The sequence below is a fragment of the Bactrocera neohumeralis genome, chromosome 2, assembly GCF_024586455.1.
Source record: "Bactrocera neohumeralis isolate Rockhampton chromosome 2, APGP_CSIRO_Bneo_wtdbg2-racon-allhic-juicebox.fasta_v2, whole genome shotgun sequence".
NCBI lineage: Eukaryota > Metazoa > Arthropoda > Insecta > Diptera > Tephritidae > Bactrocera > Bactrocera neohumeralis.
This window is the reverse complement of record NC_065919.1, coordinates 21416532-21433115: the sequence shown is the minus strand read 5'-3', so window position 1 is coordinate 21433115 and position 16584 is coordinate 21416532. Positions and strand designations below refer to the sequence as shown.

The following is a 16584-nucleotide window of genomic DNA, read 5'->3' as shown; positions in this document are numbered from 1 at the left end:
ACACAACGATAAAGTCGAAAAATGTAAAGTGGTGACGAAATACATGAAAAATAACTAAATTAATTTTTACTTTTAATTTATATGTAGATTATATTTGAAGTACATACATATATAGATATATATATACATATATAAATATATAGGTTCTAAACATACATATAAACACTGTGTACTTTTATTAACTAAATATAAAAATAAATTTTACATTCGTAAGCTAAAAAAGGTAAAATAAAAACAAACAAAGAATTAACGCAAAAACTGAGAGTGCAACGCTTAAACGTTTTACTCCAAACCAACACTGCTTTAAATACACATAACTGTAATGTAGTTAAAAGAAAAGGTGAAAAACTGCATATACCTACATATATAAGAACCGTTAGAAGGCAACACTGCGTTTACATATTTATTTGTGGGCTAGTTTGTGTGCATTGTTGGCAATTGTTTTGTTAGCCAATTCGATAAAAAAAAAACGAAAAACAAATACAAAAATTAAAAATTGCAAATATGAGGAAACGAATTTTGTTAGCAAACAACAACAACCAGCTAAAATACTAGAAAATCGTACGCTGCACACAATATGCAATTTCGGATTGCGAACAAAGCGCAGCAAATAATCGATTGGAATTTATTCATGTGGTTATTTATGTACATAATTATTATATAATATAAATTTAAATTAATAATAATAATTATTATAAAGATAATGATAATAAAATGAAAAAAAAAAATATATGTGTAATCAAAGTAATGCGAAAATAAGCATATCGATGAGTTTGTTTTTATAACCTAAAAATAGTTTAGCTATTTTTTAGTTTTGTGCTTTTCAAATTGCTGTGTCTTTCTAAAAAACATCAGTTTGATAGACACTACGCTGCTTGGGCACAGGCGCCAACTGTTTGCGCAAATGCCGCTGCAAATCCAAAAGCATTTCACATTTACGTTCACTACCACTTATGCTACGATAATTGGCCATAGCAATTGGCAGCAATTCCTCCAGCAGGTATAGCTTATTCTTCAACACGAAGTTGGGCTGCGTGAGATAAATAAAAATTTAAATATAAATACACAATGTAAAAATAAATAAATAAAAAAGGACTTACGTCCACACTAAGGCCTGTGACCGGCTTTACAGCTTGCTGCGCCATCATCATATCACGCAAAAGCAGCTCTAAACTAGGCCACAGCACCTCACTTTTGGCCAAGTGTGCGCATTGTGCCGTCAACTGCAGATAGTGGCGTGTGAACAACACAGTGGACTGTGTGAGATTGATCCACGTGTCGCCGGTGGTATGTGTGCGCATATCGATGCCAAGCGCATCCAATTCTAATAGCAAACGTTTAAGATTGCTTTTGGTTTGCAAGTTATATGGTTGCCAAGTGTCTTCGCTGCGTCCAACTGTCTCCAGCAAACGCACACGTGATTCCTCGATAAGCGACTCCAGGGTGCTGCGCAAGAGACCTTCGAGGTGGTATGAAAGGTCTAAACCGATTTCAGTCAGCTGGCAGTGGAAATAGGCAAATTAAAAAAAATATTGAAAATAAAATATCTGCCGCACTAACCTTAGCGCATGGCTTGCGTATGCCCTCAATGCATTTTGCTACAGCATCCAAGTGCGTGCCTTTGGTAAGATAATGCTTTATCAGCTGACTGGCAAAATACTGCAGCTCAGCATTGCACCACACCACGAGTGCTGTAAGAAAATTGTGAGAATATTTATGATTTCTAGTTAAAGACATGTAAAGTACGCACCGCCGACACACGCCGGTTGTGTTTCGAAGGCAGTTAGAAATTCGCATGCCACTTGCGTCAGATCGCAGAAGAACAACTCGGATATCTCAGTGTTGTTGCGTCGCGCCTCACGCTGTGCTGTACGTAGCGCCATTGTGGCCACTTTGAGTAGCGTGCCACAAGCCTGTCGTGCACGTCCAATATCGACGAGTATCTTTAGCGAACGCCGTGAGGCCCGTAGTGTCACTTGCAGATTACGACAGTGACAATTGGAAAGTTCTTGCAGCAGTACGTCTGTCAGCTGTGTTTCTAAGGCCTTAACTTTTTCCGTTATTTGCTTTGCATTCACAAAACTAGAGTCTTTCGCTATATAGTCTTGGGTGCGTTTAATTAGCGCCTGCGCATCTTCGAAATACCTTTGTGCGACAAGTGTTTGTATTTCTTCGCTGGCCGTATGTATCCAATCGGGTCCATAGTTTTCTACAGCTTTGCCAGCGTGCGAATCAGTAGGACTGAGCTCGGAGGCCAATGATTTAGCGTCACTTGGTGAATCCTTTTGCTGTTGCGATGACTGTTTCGCCTTGGGTGGTTGTGGTGCAGGCCCTTTTTTATTGGTTTTCTTTTGTTGGTCAAAGCGAAAGGCAACTTCCAATTTCTCTATCCACTCCGTCTGCGTGTAAATTATATAATTTATTTATAATTTTTAACTTTCTGCATAAACTCACTTTGCCCGCAGCAGTAACGCTTTGGAAAATCTTCGAGCCATCTGGTGTTATTATGTTTATTGCATTACGTACACCATCTAAATCTTTGATATTGATCACAGCAATTTTCTTAGGATCATATTCTGAAAGAAACTCTAACCGTCTAAATGATACATTTTTTTTAGTAACAAGACAACATATAATTAGCTTCCTTTACTTACTTGTCATGTTTTACTTTACACACGATAAGCACATCGTTAAACAAAAAGAAAAATACCCGCTGTATAGGACGGTAATCATTGGTGTCTAATTCGATGAGTGCACCCTCGTTAAGGAAAGTTTTCCCCTCTAGATTGCCATTGAAACCCTGCACCATTTCTTTTACAGCACGCGTAGCATGACTGTTTTCCACATCCTCCTGTGTTGGTTGCTCTTCGCCTTCCTCGTTATTCTGCGCATTCCCTGGTGATTTTTCGTCAGTAAGGGAGGCGAGTATATTACGCTGTTCTATGAGTATATGTGATAACTGATACATCTCCGATTCGAGATCTACATATAATATAATTTTCTTTATATATTTAGCTACACGTAACAATTTTTCAATAAATATTTACGTGAAATTTCTTTTGCAGTTTCAATGAACTGCATGTAATTCGCATAAACGGATTTTTTTAGCGTTGCTGATGTTTGGTCGCTGTAAACCTGAATCTCCTTCTTGCGTTGCTGCAAGTCTGCGCCGCCGACACATTCTTTAACTAATTGTTTGGTGTCTAAAAGCCCAAATAAACAAAGATTGTATTTTTTATTCCTATATAATTGGTATCACTGTTTACTCACATTTATCCACACTAAAGTCTGGCTTATCAAAATCTTTCATCACTTCTGACATTATGACAAAATTCTATATTAGATTTAAAAAATCTACAACTAATTTCCAAGCAGAGAAAATATTTTTACAATTGCGGCACTCCCCCAAATCGATGTCAAGAAAACATGAACAGCTGTTTGCTTCAATTGACATTTTGAAAGGTGTGTTCCAGTACTAAATATATTTTAATAAACATCACAATCACACGGTGGCGTAATTAAAACTATTTAAAAGAAGTTAAGAAAAAGTATTCATAAACTCTCCTGAACCTTTACCACTTTTAAATCGGAGTTCGGCCAAAATTTTCGATTATAGTGTTTAAAAATATATTTTTTTGTTTTTAGCCAGACTTTTCTACAGTAATTTGGCCACACTCTTCCCTTTCGTGATGACATATCCATTAGTAAACTGTTGACATTTGTGGATGAGTAATTTTTTGTTTTTGTGTGTGTTTTTTATTTGGATTTGGTCATCATTTCAATATAATATAAGAAAAGTCGAAATTCCTTCCAACTTCGCTAAAGATTTTTGTGCACGTACTTTTTACTCGATTAACAAATTAAAATCTTATTATGGATTGGTTGTTTGGCAAAAAAATCTCACCGGATGAGATGCTGCGCAAGAACCAACGCGCCCTGAATAGGGCTATGCGTGATCTGGACAGAGAACGCATGAAAATGGAGCAGCAGGAGAAAAAGATCATTGCGGACATAAAACGTATGGCGAAGGAAGGTCAAATGGATGCAGTGAAAATTATGGCCAAAGATTTGGTACGCACACGACGCTATGTGAAGAAATTCATGCTGATGAAGGCAAATATACAAGCAGTCTCACTGAAAATACAAACCCTAAAATCACAGAATACCATGGCACAAGCGATGCGCGGTGAGTATTTGCTAACATGACCAAGTTTGATAATTTTATTTAATTACTGCCATGGTTGTACCCTTTTCTTTGTTGTGCTGCATTAGGCGTTACTAAGGCAATGCAAAATATGAACCGCCAATTGAATCTCCCACAAATTCAAAAGATATTACATGAATTTGAAAAGCAATCTGAAATCATGGATATGAAAGAAGAAATGATTAATGAAGCCATTGACGATGCGATGGAGGATGAGGGTGACGAAGAGGAGACTGATGCAGTAGTTTCGCAAGTGTTAGATGAATTAGGCTTGCAGTTAGGTGAACAATTAGGAGATTTGCCCACTGCCTCAGGATCATTATCTATTGCTGGTGGCGCTAAAACTACACCGGCTGCGGTAGCTGCTGGTGGTATAGGTTCGGGTGCAGGTGGTGGCGGCAATGGTGGTAATGGCGGTAGCACAGCAGCGGCTGGTGGAAGTGGTGCATCTTCTCCAGTGTCCGATGCTGATGCCGACTTGCAAGCGCGCTTGGACAAACTGCGCAGAGATTAGGAATTATTTGCAAACGATTGAACAGGCATTCAGGCTTCGCAACACACTTTAAATATTAGTATTTTACTTTATTGCTATATGACCTTAAGTTTTATATCAATTAGCTGAAATAAGGTGGTAATTTTTATATGAATTAATTTCATTTCAATCACGTTATTAAAAAAGCGAAGTGCAAATAAAAATTTTCTCATGTACATAATAAAAAGTATGTAAGCCTTTTGGCGGAACAATTCAAAACACACGTTGAAGAATTGAAAGTTCCGTCTGTGGTCTAAATTGTTATAAAAACTAATTGTTTGCATTTAAAATTCTAATTTATTTATTCAATAACAATTTAGTTGAAGTATTTTATACAATTTGCATTCCCATATTAAATTTTCTCATATTTTTATATATGTAAGTATGCCCTCAATACAAAATATACAAGAAGCAGATACAATGGGAAATATTTCTTAACTAAAATTAATTTAATAAGTTACTCGTTGTCTTACTAGTATATATGTACGTATATGTATGTATTGATAAAACTATTCGTAATCATTGTGTTTATGTATTTTTTTTAAGTATTGCCTTATCTTACAAATGTACGACAGACGTCACCGAACGTACTCTTCCCCGTGTCCCTTTTCTAAAATAATTACTTTATAGAGCTTCATTAATATCAACGCTCCCTCCCCCAACGAAATTTCGCTTTTATACGAAAGGCTAGTCATTATTATGATGCATAATTTGTACAAACGTTTGTGCGCTTCCAAGTAATGCCTATTTGACCGATTAAATCATTCCTTCCAAATTAATGTGAAAATTTTGGAAAAATACAAAAATTACACATTTTTAAATATATGTATTTGTATGACTTATAACTAAATTGCATACAATAAGCATATTATTCACAAACTGACCCTAACGTAAGAAGTAGTATTATTAATAGTAAACAATCTGTTGTAGACTAAATTAAATTATAGGCTTTATTGGCAAGTAGACAGAACTTGACCTTGGGTACATATACTTGAAAAAACCACACATTTTATAAACATGTATATCTGACTGTATGTAAAATTAAGTATTTTCTAATATCCACTTCGATACAATTTAATAATCAATAGTAACAATTTCCGCAATATTTTAACTCTACGTGAATGATGTTGCAAATCAAGGTGATGGCCGTATACTTAATTGCACATAGCACTTCTATTCGAAACCTGCGTCGACAAATACCTTTTCCACATTCTTGAATACTTCATCTGCACTTGGATTAGCATCGATTTGTTGCACTTTTCCAATTTGTTCGTAGTGCTTGATAATTGGTAATGAATCGTTGTTGTACGTTTGTATACGCTTCTTTAAACTCTCCAAATTATCATCGCTGCGACCAGAACCAGCTTGACCGCGTGCCAAACAACGTTCCACACACTTATCTTCAGGACAGTTGAAGAACAACACAAATAAGAAATTGACTTTGTCCGACATCTGACGTGTCCAGCCGTCAAGGTTATCTTGGTTACGTGGAAAACCGTCAATGAGGAACTTAGTTTTGCCCGAGTTTTGCATTGCGTTTTCCAGCAGTGAGCAAGTTACTTCAACAGGAACAATTTTGCCATCGCGTATGTAGCTCTCTATTAATGTACCATATTCGGAACCCTCACGTGCCCGTTCTTCGCGCAGTAAATCGCCGGCAGAGAGATGTACAAACTGGAAGCGTTCTACTATTTTGGAGCATTGTGTGCCTTTGCCAGCGCCGGGGCCTCCCAACACAAACACAACTTGAGGTTTTTGCTCTTCTGGCATAATTATTTTATTTGTTTTGACGTAGGTATTGTGTGTAACTGATTTATTGTTAAATGAACGTAGTATTGATTTGCTACAAAGCTGCGATAATTTCTGAAACTGCTCTTGTGTTGTATTGAATTGTCGGCAGACGGAAGTAGCTGTTGAGTAATTAAATTTGCACAGGTCACGATACAGATATGTGCCACCACTTCGAATTGCTGCGTTGAGCATGAAATTGTTTTAACTGTATACGTGTACTGAAAGTGGTTGATTTGATTATATAGTTTTCTGCTGTTGCTTTTTCGTACGATTCTTGTTTGTTGAAAGATGCGCGGCTTTTCCACTTATTTTATTTTTCTTGTGCAATTATTGACAGGGCACGGAAGGGCAATGTGCTTAAGAGATATTCGTCATTTCAGTTGCTCAGCCTTGTATTGTATACTTTTCTTCAAGGCATATGAAAGTATGGCGTACTCGTTTTGGCAAACATTCGGAAGTGTAGAATGCAATTTGGAAAGATTGTAATTGCAGAGAACGTATATTTATAAATGTACGTTCCCTGGTCAAAGTGCATCAAAGTCACTTTTACCTTTAATTAAAAGTTCATCAGAATTATATTCATGTAAACCAAATCCAAATATAGATTAAGAAAACAGTAATTCGGTTTGAAGCTGGAAAAATTGGTAGAAGTAATTTATTTAAATTCTAATCGATAAAAAATCGATATCTGATAGATAGACGTAAGATTGAAGTTTATCAAAGTTTTCCTCAACGAAAATAACGTCAAAATTTTTTTCAAATAATATATCCGTATCCACATTATGTTACTTTTTAAGGTGTGTTTATTCCGCTAGTTAAACTGAAATTTCAATATAAATATATACACATATATAAATGGGCAGTTAACAAACTCAAGCAGATTATTCGATGTATTTGAATCCTGAGAATTAACTGTCAAAAATCATGCCTTCCTGATATAACACCACCTTTGAAACGCCCAAGTCGCAAATGAATATCATCGTAGTAAAAGGTAAATTATACTATGATGTACGGTCCTGTAAATCTTTAAAATCCTTTCATTATGCATTTAACATGTGTCATTAAATTCCGATTGTGCTAAATCACCTGAATCAAATTAAATTAAAACTTACATGCCAATCTTGATTAGTTTTTTGGGGGTTTGTAAAAATATTTATACAACTGACAATTTATACATTGTAAACTTATTTTATGGTACTACAACATATTTTTAATATTGAATTGTAGAAGAACTTTTGCTATCGTACGAAGGCTGGGGGAAGAGTTGCAAATGTCAAATATCCTGTGTGGCCTGGTAGGGTAGGTGGCGCACACGATGTGAGCACTTTCTTGGTTTCTTTCGGAGTTTTTACATTATCTGTCTTTTCATTGATTTCATTAGTACTCGATTCATCCAATTTTTGAGAAGAGGGTTTCTATAAACGATGAAATATTTATTTTTACTTTTATACCATAAATGCGGTTAATAGCTACCTTGTGCTTCAGGAACTCTAAATCTAGCACGGGCAATGTTCTAGTTTTAACAACATGCTCCTGCTGTAGTATTTCCATTGAACGAATCTCTGTGAATCCATGTTCTTGTAAAGCGATGCAACAACGTTGGGACTGTTCAATACAAGGTGAAAATGAACAGAAACGTCCACCTAATAAAATATGTAAGAATTTTTTACATTTATAATTTTCCATGCTCACAAACATTCACTTAGATTTACCTTCCGTTTTAAGTGTTTTAGCAGCAAATGGTACCGCTAGCTGAGGTGCTGGCAAGTCCAAAAATACTGCATCCGCTTTGCCTTCCAACTCATTGCTAAAACCCAGTTGACACACATCGCGATGATAAACGGTTACAAAATCACCTAAACCATGTCGTTCGAATTCTTCACGCGCTTGTTGCACTCGCGCTTCGTGGAAGTCAAATGTGTGCAAATGACCATAAGGTTTAATAGCACGTAAAAAATAATGTGACAGTGAACCTGAGCCAGTACCAGATTCAACTATCACTGAACCAGGGCGAACTTCGAGTTGGAAGAGTATCATACTAATATCGGGTGTGTAAATGATTTGTGTGCGATGCGGCAGCGTTTGGGTCCACAATTCTGGATTTGGCTGCAGTACATAGGCCCACCCTTTCGAGAGTTCCACCCGCGAACCATAAGTGACACCAATTAGATTGCGCACCTTTAACGCGCCGTATGAGGTTTGAAATATCTGCATGAAATAATAACAAAATTTAAGGTAAGCTAGTATTATTTAATTCAATAATTAATTACATATTCAATGGTTTCGCCCTTTTTGTTGACTATTGTTGGTGTTGCTTCAATGGCATGCATCGAATTTACAGTGAGATAAAGTATAACTGTATCACCCTCTTCAATTACTTCTTTTGGCTTAAGGAAACTCATTTTATAACTTTTTACTTGTTGATAAATGTTTAGTTCAATAATTTAAAGAAAACACGCCGCCTGCAATTTGTAAACAAATATTTTGACATTTCGCCGGTTTACGATATTGTAAGCAGATTTTACGTTCTCTGTTCACGTGCTGCTTTTGTAGGGCGACTCAAAGTTTGAGAGTTAAATTTCAGTGTTTCAGTTATCTGTTTATTTAATACACTTATTTTATTAATAATTTTTACAAAATTTATTTTTTATTTACTGTTTGTATTTTTGTTTAACTCTGAATAGGTAAATTGAATTTGAGAGATTAAATTTTCATTTCTCATGACTTCCCTGTATAAACTTTTTACTTCAATTTTAAAGTACATTTCAAAAATCTAACGTTTGTTAACTGGTTGGTGCTGAAAATTTTTGAATGTTTTTTTTTTTTTTTTTTTGTTGGAATGAAAATTCAACTTAATAAGTTAATTATCATATAAAGCCATATTTAAACTAAGAATTTCATTTCCATTGTTAATACAGAGTCCAGTATAATGACAAAAAGTGGGCATGAACTTAAAACTTGTATTCGCTCTAATAAATCGAGAGCAAATTGTTGTAAGTTTGTCAGACGATTAAGCAACGGGATAAAAATCTAGAAATGCAAACCGTAGACGTTGAAGCTATAGCAGCAACAACAACAAAAGCTACAATTACAACTACGTACTTGCAATTGTGCAAACGCGTAGCTGCTGTAACGTATAAAAAATCTCTCATGACATTCAAGTGTTGAGTGTGTGTATGTGTTGAAAGTGCAGCGCGACTTGACCGTCATTCGTACTACTGATGTGCACTGATGGCGGCAGTGATGCGCTGCTGTAGTTGAAGTACTGACTGACTGCTAAACAAGTTGAAGGACTCACTACCGCCTATAGAACAGGCGGTCGGCCGATTAGATAGGTTGCAGTGTTGGATGAATTGACTGTTAGATGGTTTGACAAAGCAGCTGCTGAGTTGACTGACTGACGTGTAGACATTGCTGACTGTTGAATGTTGCCGCGTTTGCTACTTTTACTATTGCTGTTTATTAGTTTTTTGTTGTGCTTGTCGACCAAAACTTACTTCAAAGGCATTTTCTTTTCAACAAAAATTTTGTGTTCTTAATTTCTATATGATTGTAAACACAAAACAGCTGTTTGCTAGTTTTCACATTTGCTGCATTTTAAAGTCAGAACAAATATACTACTCCTGAGAACTGAAGCGCTGCAATATTTACTTTCCAATTCCTGCTTTCTTGTCAATAATTTGCCTCTAATTTACGGCTCATTGAACACATTTTAGCCACCCGCTTACCGTGGTAACCTCAAACAATAGGCGGTCTCTGCAATTTTATGCATAAATTAAACTACATATACATACATACATATGTATATAGGCACCATTGTTGTTGCGAATTTTATCACACCAAATTGCTTGCGTTTATGTGCGAAAATTTTAAAATTAAAGACACAAAAAAAGAAAACGACGAATTAATAACACAAAGCAAAAAGCGTGTCACATGATTTTTAATTGTCATTGCTTGCGCCTAAATTGTTGTTGCTCGCGCAGCTGTCACAACATTTCAGCAATCTCACATTACGGCTCATCACCAAGCGACCCGGCAGCAGTGCGATGCAATCGACAACACTTCACGCATTTCTGCGCAGCAATTGCGCGTGTTAATTGTAGTTGCTATTGTTGTTGTTGTTGCATGCATACATATGTAGATGTCTGTATATTCAGTTGCATATAACAGTATGGGCAACAACCGCAGCTGTGCTGCAAAGAACTAACAAGTCCACGAACAACAACTGCAATTGACATGCACTGTTAAAATAGCAATAACAACAAATTGTGCATACAAGCGTCCTCGCGATATTTAGTGAGTGTGTCTCAAGTCCAAGTGCAATTCGGTTCATTCTCTGCCATTTTTGGTCCGTACCTACTTTGCGGCGCTTTTCTTTTGAAAATACGCGCCGCACAACTCCCTGCCAACTATGCACAACTGTGCCCACAGCCCACTCCCGTGCCGCACTTGCAACGCATTGCTTGTTTACTCATATGTCAACTTCTGTTGTGGTTTTCTGTTGCTGATTGATGTTAAGTGCTGTTTGCTAGATTAGTGCTAGCATAACAACAACAACAACAACAACCACACATATGCATACACTACTCGCTTTGTGAATATTGTTGTACAAGCTTGCCCACACTTGGTGTGCCTCTTCTTGCGCCTTTTTCTGCGCCACCCTCTCGCTCATTGCCGAGTGTAGCGCTGGTGTCTTCTTGAATTGCAGCAGCAATATTTTCATGCTGTTATTATTGTTGTTGTATTATTGCAGTAACTGCTATTGCTGCCGGACCTTCGCTGGCTCGCCGGTTCGCCAGTTCGTTGTTGCTGCAACATCATTGCTGCCACTAAATTGTCTGTCGTCACATTTGTTGCTGTCGCCGCCAACATTTCTACATGCCCACATTACAGCACTGCAATTTTCGTGTGTTGTTGTTGTTGTTGCTGTTGCTGTGTTGTTTAGCTGACTGATCGCTGATCGCCGGCGAATGTTTGTTAGCAAATTTTCATACTAATTGTCAGGCAATTTTGTCCGTTTTCATCCGCCGCATCGGCCGTTCGCCTTTGCATAAGCTCAAACAGTTAATACACAGGCATACATACATATATGTACGCATGTGTATGTTTGCATTCAGCCACGCTCAAAGGCGAGAATCACATGTAAATAAAGTTTAATCGTAAATTGCGAGTGAAATGTGCGACGATTATGTTGGTCATTGAGCACAAGAGAGCCGAACACAAAGGCAGGTACAAATACATACATATGTGAACTCTTACATTAAAGTGAAGAACTAGAATGTATTTATGTTGTACTATTTATTTTATTTATTTATTACATAATAATTATTATTATTTATGAAAAAATTTTCATTATTTGTGCTATACGAGTATTAACCAATTCATAAAATCGAGTGCCTCTCTGGTGCTAGCAGGATCTGATAACTAGAAATATTCATGCGGAAATTTAAACATGTAAGGGATTAATATATGTATCTAGAGTTGGAATGCAGTAACGATTGGCTGGTTTGTGTAGAGTAAAAATGTGGCTTATTCAACTAGAAAGTAATCTGGCGAAGTTTACTTTAGTCTGATCTTAATTTTGTGCCTGACAACCCTCTCTTCTTCTTTATCGGCGTGGACACGTTGACTGCGGTATTCGTTGCCAATGCGCAAAGGACCATACATCTTCAGCAGAATTTTTTTTGAAAACTTGTAAGACCGACTCATCAGATGTTGTCATGGTGGCCGCCTCTGCACCATATAGTAGGACTGTAGGATTTCGTCTTTGTTCGTCGAAAGAGGACTTTACTTCTCAATTGCCTAATCAGTCCGAAGTAGCACCAAGTAGTTGGCAAGAGTTATACTGCGTTGGATTTCGAGGCTGCCACTGTTGTTGCTGTTAATGCTGGTTCCAAGATAGGCGAAATTATCTACAACTTCTAAGTTATCAGTTTACACGAAGATACCAAATTCAGACATCGCGGCAATAAGGCAGCTCCTTTTCGTGCTATCGAAAGCAGCTTTGAAATCGACAAAGAGGTGGTGTGTGTCGATTCTCTTTTCACGGGTCTTTTCAAGATTTGGCGCATGGTGAATATTTGGTCGGTTGTTGATTTTCTAGGCTTAAAGCCACACTGATAACATCCAATCAGTTTGTTGATGGTGGGCTTTAATCATTCATACAATACGTTCGATAGAATCTTCTATGCGATGTTGAGAAGGCTTATCTCACGGTAGTTGGCACAGATTGTGGGGTCTCCCTTTTTGTGGATTGGGCAGAGAAACTTAAATTCCAATCGTCGGGCATGCTTTCGTCTGACCATCTTCTAGCTGATGCATGCTCCTTATCAGTTCTTCGCCGTTGTATTTGAATAGCTTGGCCGGAAATCTATCGGCCACCGATGGTTTGTTGTTCTTCAGAGGCGTAATTGCTATTCGAAATTCTTCAAAGTCGGACAATGGAATGTCTGCTCCATCGTCATTGATTGGGGAATCGGGTTCAACATCAACTAGAGTTATGCTTTCACTGCCATTCAGCAGGGGGTTCTACAAGAGTATGCTCCGGTCTTGAAACCTTCTATTAGTCGTCGCATTTCTTGGTCGAATTTTCGAGCAATACCCCTGTCGGCCAGCTTGTCAACCTCTTCGTACGCACGTATCTCATTTTCCTCTTCAACTCTCGGTATCTATTCCATCCCGCACGTATTATAGTCGATTGTAACGTCGCGAGGGAAGCAGTCTGTTTTCTCTCCGCTACGACACGACACTCCGCGTCGTACCAGCTATTCTTTTGCATTTTCCGAAAACCGAGTTGTTGATGAGTGCACTCAGAAAGCAGAAGGGCAAATTAGGTTAGGTAAATAGGCTGATATGCGTGATACCACGAATAATTCCACTTGGACTGCTAGAGACGCTTGTTCGCCCAGAATTCCTAAGTACTTATCAAAAACACGTAAATCTACAAAGCGCCCAGAGCCAACCACAAATTTATTGAGCTGGCTAATATCTACTCCAGCCAATTCGACGGCTTCGTAGAAAGTATGGCAACCAAGATGCTTAAACCTTAGAAACAGCTGGACAGTCAAGGAGAAAGTATTTAGATTTTTCCATCACATCTTCCTCCCTGCAACTTTGACAACATTTATCTTCCAAATTCTTCAGCGTCACCTTGTGAGTGCTAATAGAACAAAACCAGTTGGGACACCTGTCATTGCGGCGATGTGAGTCTTATTATGAGCTATCCCACAAATGCTGGTTGCTGACGAACGCCTGCTAAGCTCATGCTAATAATATCTAATAGATCCAGCGTTTGAGTGCATAACGACCGGGGAGCACCTGCTTGTTCCCATCCTATTGTGATTTGGTTAAGGGTGCCCTTTCTAGCGAGCTCATCGGCATCAGGCATACAGACAAATTTAATATCGAAGCACCTTAATGCCACAGGTAGTGAAGTCATGCACTCCTTGACTATCTTTGAGCTCACTGTCACCGAGCTGAAGGCCTGTAAAGGACGCGATAATAAAGATTTGTATTTAATACGTAAAAATATATATATTTTTTCTCTCAGTCCGGCTCAAATTTGATCAGATGGTATAAATAATGTAGCGATAACTTTTTGATCGTTATGTATCGTTCCTTCATCTGAACCATGAACGATAAACTTATCAAAAGTAAGCACAATATTACCGCTAAATCAAAAGATTTAAGCAACGAACTTCGGTGGACAGGAACACAGGGTTGAGCTTCTGTATGGATGGGTCCAAACTAGTTAAGCGAGTAGAAGATAGTGTATTTTCAGCCAAATTATATTAGATACCAGAATCGCCTTCCGTCTAATAGATCACCAGACCACTGAAAAGTCGTCCAAGCGGAGATCGCAGATATTAGAGAAAGTCTACCTGTTCTGACAAAGAGCGTGCTCACAACAAGGAATATATTTATATATACAGAGAGCCAAGCGGCTTTGAAATCACTAAAGAGGGATAGAAGACCTTTAATCGACAGATATGTTATAAATATAGCTGAGTCTCGGTGCAGTCAACCCCTAATAGCTCAACATCCTGCTTGTGAAATATGGGCCGCAAATGCCGACTACTAACATTTAAAAGGAATGATATAAGACTATAGTAGGAGTGTCCACTGTTTAATAGGCAGACATGTCAGCAGACTGGGAACATCATATGTGACCTGGTCTACGAAAAGGGAGCTAACGTGCGAAAACTAGTTTTCTGGGAAAAGCTGTTAAAAATAATCGTCAGTTTCTCGTTATCTCATTAATTGTTCTCCTTTTTTTTGACACCTAAGCCACCTTTCCGTAGACCAGGTCACATATATTGATTATTGTAGATACTGTCAGGAGGTAGAAGAAGTTTTATAGTTTAAATAGTTTTATAGTCTAAAACTTCTTCTTTGAGAATGCAAAGATTTGTATAGGAAAATAATCGCAACTATTGGTCGAAGGTCTCTTGATGATGTTTCGAAAGTTGCACGGATAAAACTTTGTTTATTGATTAGCTTCATTAGATGCACGGGGTCGTTTCGAGAGAACTTAATCGAGTATGGAGACTTTAGTCTCAATGATTTCACAATGTGCATCGTCAAACACACACTCTACCTACGTTAAGTTGGGTTAAGTCAGACAAAGTTAAGTTGGGCGGGATAAAAGTGTTGCACTAAGGTTACTCAGACGTTAAAGTTATTTTTGTGGAGTATTCGACAGTCCCTAAACATTTCTTCAATAGAGATAATTTTTTTTTATCTACAAAAAAGAACGTCTCACGGCAGTTGACCACGTGCCACCGAAAAAGTCGCTTGTATCTATTGAATCGCTATACTCAGTGATAGTCAAGCGGCACTAAAAGCGATCTCAGCTTATGAAGTCAAATCGCTATTGGCGAAGGAGTGTATAGGAAGACCCAACCGCCCATCAGTATGCAACCGTGTACACCTGATCTGTTTGGTGGTGCCGGGGCATAAAGGAGTAGCCGGCAATGAGCTGGTCGACGAACTAGTTCGCTCTGCGGCTACTTCCAGGATGTTGGGACCCGAATAATGCATTGCGGTATGGTCCCATACCATTAAGGAGTTGCTCCGCACAGAGGAGAGTGTGGGAAGAGAGCGGCACTGACTGTAGACAACTGGAATGCGCCACGCCAATGTGCAAACTAATGGAACCGGAAACTCCAGAATACGTGATTCTAGATTGCTCAGAAATTTGTAGAAGCAGGCTCAAGGTCCTTGGATCCATCTACGTGGAAATGAATCACATCACCTCCATCGCGCACAGGAAATTCCTGGAATTGTTCAGAGTGCTGGATCTTCGTGACCATATGTGATATAGGAGAGGGTAGAATAGACCGTAGGTCGCAGTGCATTATCTCAATTAATTTCTGTGGACATGCATTCTGATTGAAGAAAATATGCATCAAGCGCGTTGTCAGCAGATGGTCAAGGGTAGGCTTTCATGAGGAGATCAGCCTGCATTACGATTTTCTTTAGCTCCCCACTCCATTCGTAATAACCGCAAGGAAGTACTAAACTGATTATTATATATGGGTATAAACTATTAAAAAATAACGGTACTATTTCTGAGAATTTGACTTCGTTGTACGTAACTTTGTAACAGAATTTATGGCAAGAAAAAGTTCGTTTCACTGGAAATTATTTGTCGGCAAGTGAAAATTATTTTCAAAATTTATTTATTGCCTCTCTTGTTTTCTAAAAACATTCGATGCTCTCCCCTCCTTTTCAAGCGCCCCTCTTCTAACTTCAGGTTAATTGTGCTTAAGATACAATACTGTTAACTAAATATAATTGCCCGCGCACACAAATTGGCCACACCACTAATCTGAAGACACATTAATTTTGCTACAAATTACTGCAGCAAAAAACCAAAGCAACAACAACAACAAACGCAATAATAACTGACATTGAATTGTTGTGCATAAAAACGGAACGTCACCAAAAATAGCAAAGAAACGCTACGGAACGCCTTCAAAAGCAGCTGCAGCTGTGCGCGCGGCTAATGAAAAAATACAAATAAAAACGTACAACAGCAATAACAAATGCGGCATTA

At 38.0% G+C, this 16584-nt stretch overlaps 4 protein-coding genes across 4 annotated transcripts; 1 reads left to right on the top strand and 3 right to left on the bottom strand.

Moving 5' to 3' along the window:
* Positions 1 to 583: 583 nt before the first annotated feature.
* LOC126750888 (exocyst complex component 8) lies at positions 584 to 3455 on the bottom strand. The gene is made up of 8 exons (XM_050460668.1): positions 3271 to 3455; positions 3048 to 3203; positions 2655 to 2982; positions 2455 to 2596; positions 1751 to 2399; positions 1561 to 1691; positions 1101 to 1499; positions 584 to 1030 (listed from the first exon to the last, which is right to left on the bottom strand). Exons 1-8 carry the CDS (start codon positions 3320 to 3322, stop codon positions 842 to 844), a joined length of 2046 nt encoding a protein of 681 aa, XP_050316625.1. The 5' UTR covers positions 3323 to 3455; the 3' UTR covers positions 584 to 841.
* Positions 3456 to 3710: 255 nt separating this feature from the next.
* LOC126750891 (charged multivesicular body protein 2a) lies at positions 3711 to 5010 on the top strand. Its single transcript, XM_050460671.1, has 2 exons — positions 3711 to 4186; positions 4273 to 5010. The coding sequence occupies exons 1-2, from the start codon at positions 3874 to 3876 to the stop codon at positions 4716 to 4718; spliced, it is 759 nt and encodes a 252-aa protein (XP_050316628.1). The 5' UTR covers positions 3711 to 3873; the 3' UTR covers positions 4719 to 5010.
* Positions 5011 to 5542: 532 nt separating this feature from the next.
* On the bottom strand, positions 5543 to 6897 carry LOC126750890 (UMP-CMP kinase). The gene has a single exon (XM_050460670.1). It carries the CDS (start codon positions 6717 to 6719, stop codon positions 5910 to 5912), a length of 810 nt encoding a protein of 269 aa, XP_050316627.1. The 5' UTR covers positions 6720 to 6897; the 3' UTR covers positions 5543 to 5909.
* Positions 6898 to 7652: 755 nt separating this feature from the next.
* Positions 7653 to 9009, bottom strand: LOC126750889 (tRNA (adenine(58)-N(1))-methyltransferase catalytic subunit TRMT61A). Its single transcript, XM_050460669.1, has 4 exons — positions 8798 to 9009; positions 8240 to 8735; positions 8001 to 8170; positions 7653 to 7942 (listed from the first exon to the last, which is right to left on the bottom strand). The coding sequence occupies exons 1-4, from the start codon at positions 8927 to 8929 to the stop codon at positions 7766 to 7768; spliced, it is 975 nt and encodes a 324-aa protein (XP_050316626.1). The 5' UTR covers positions 8930 to 9009; the 3' UTR covers positions 7653 to 7765.
* Between the last annotated feature and the right edge of the window lie 7575 nt (positions 9010 to 16584).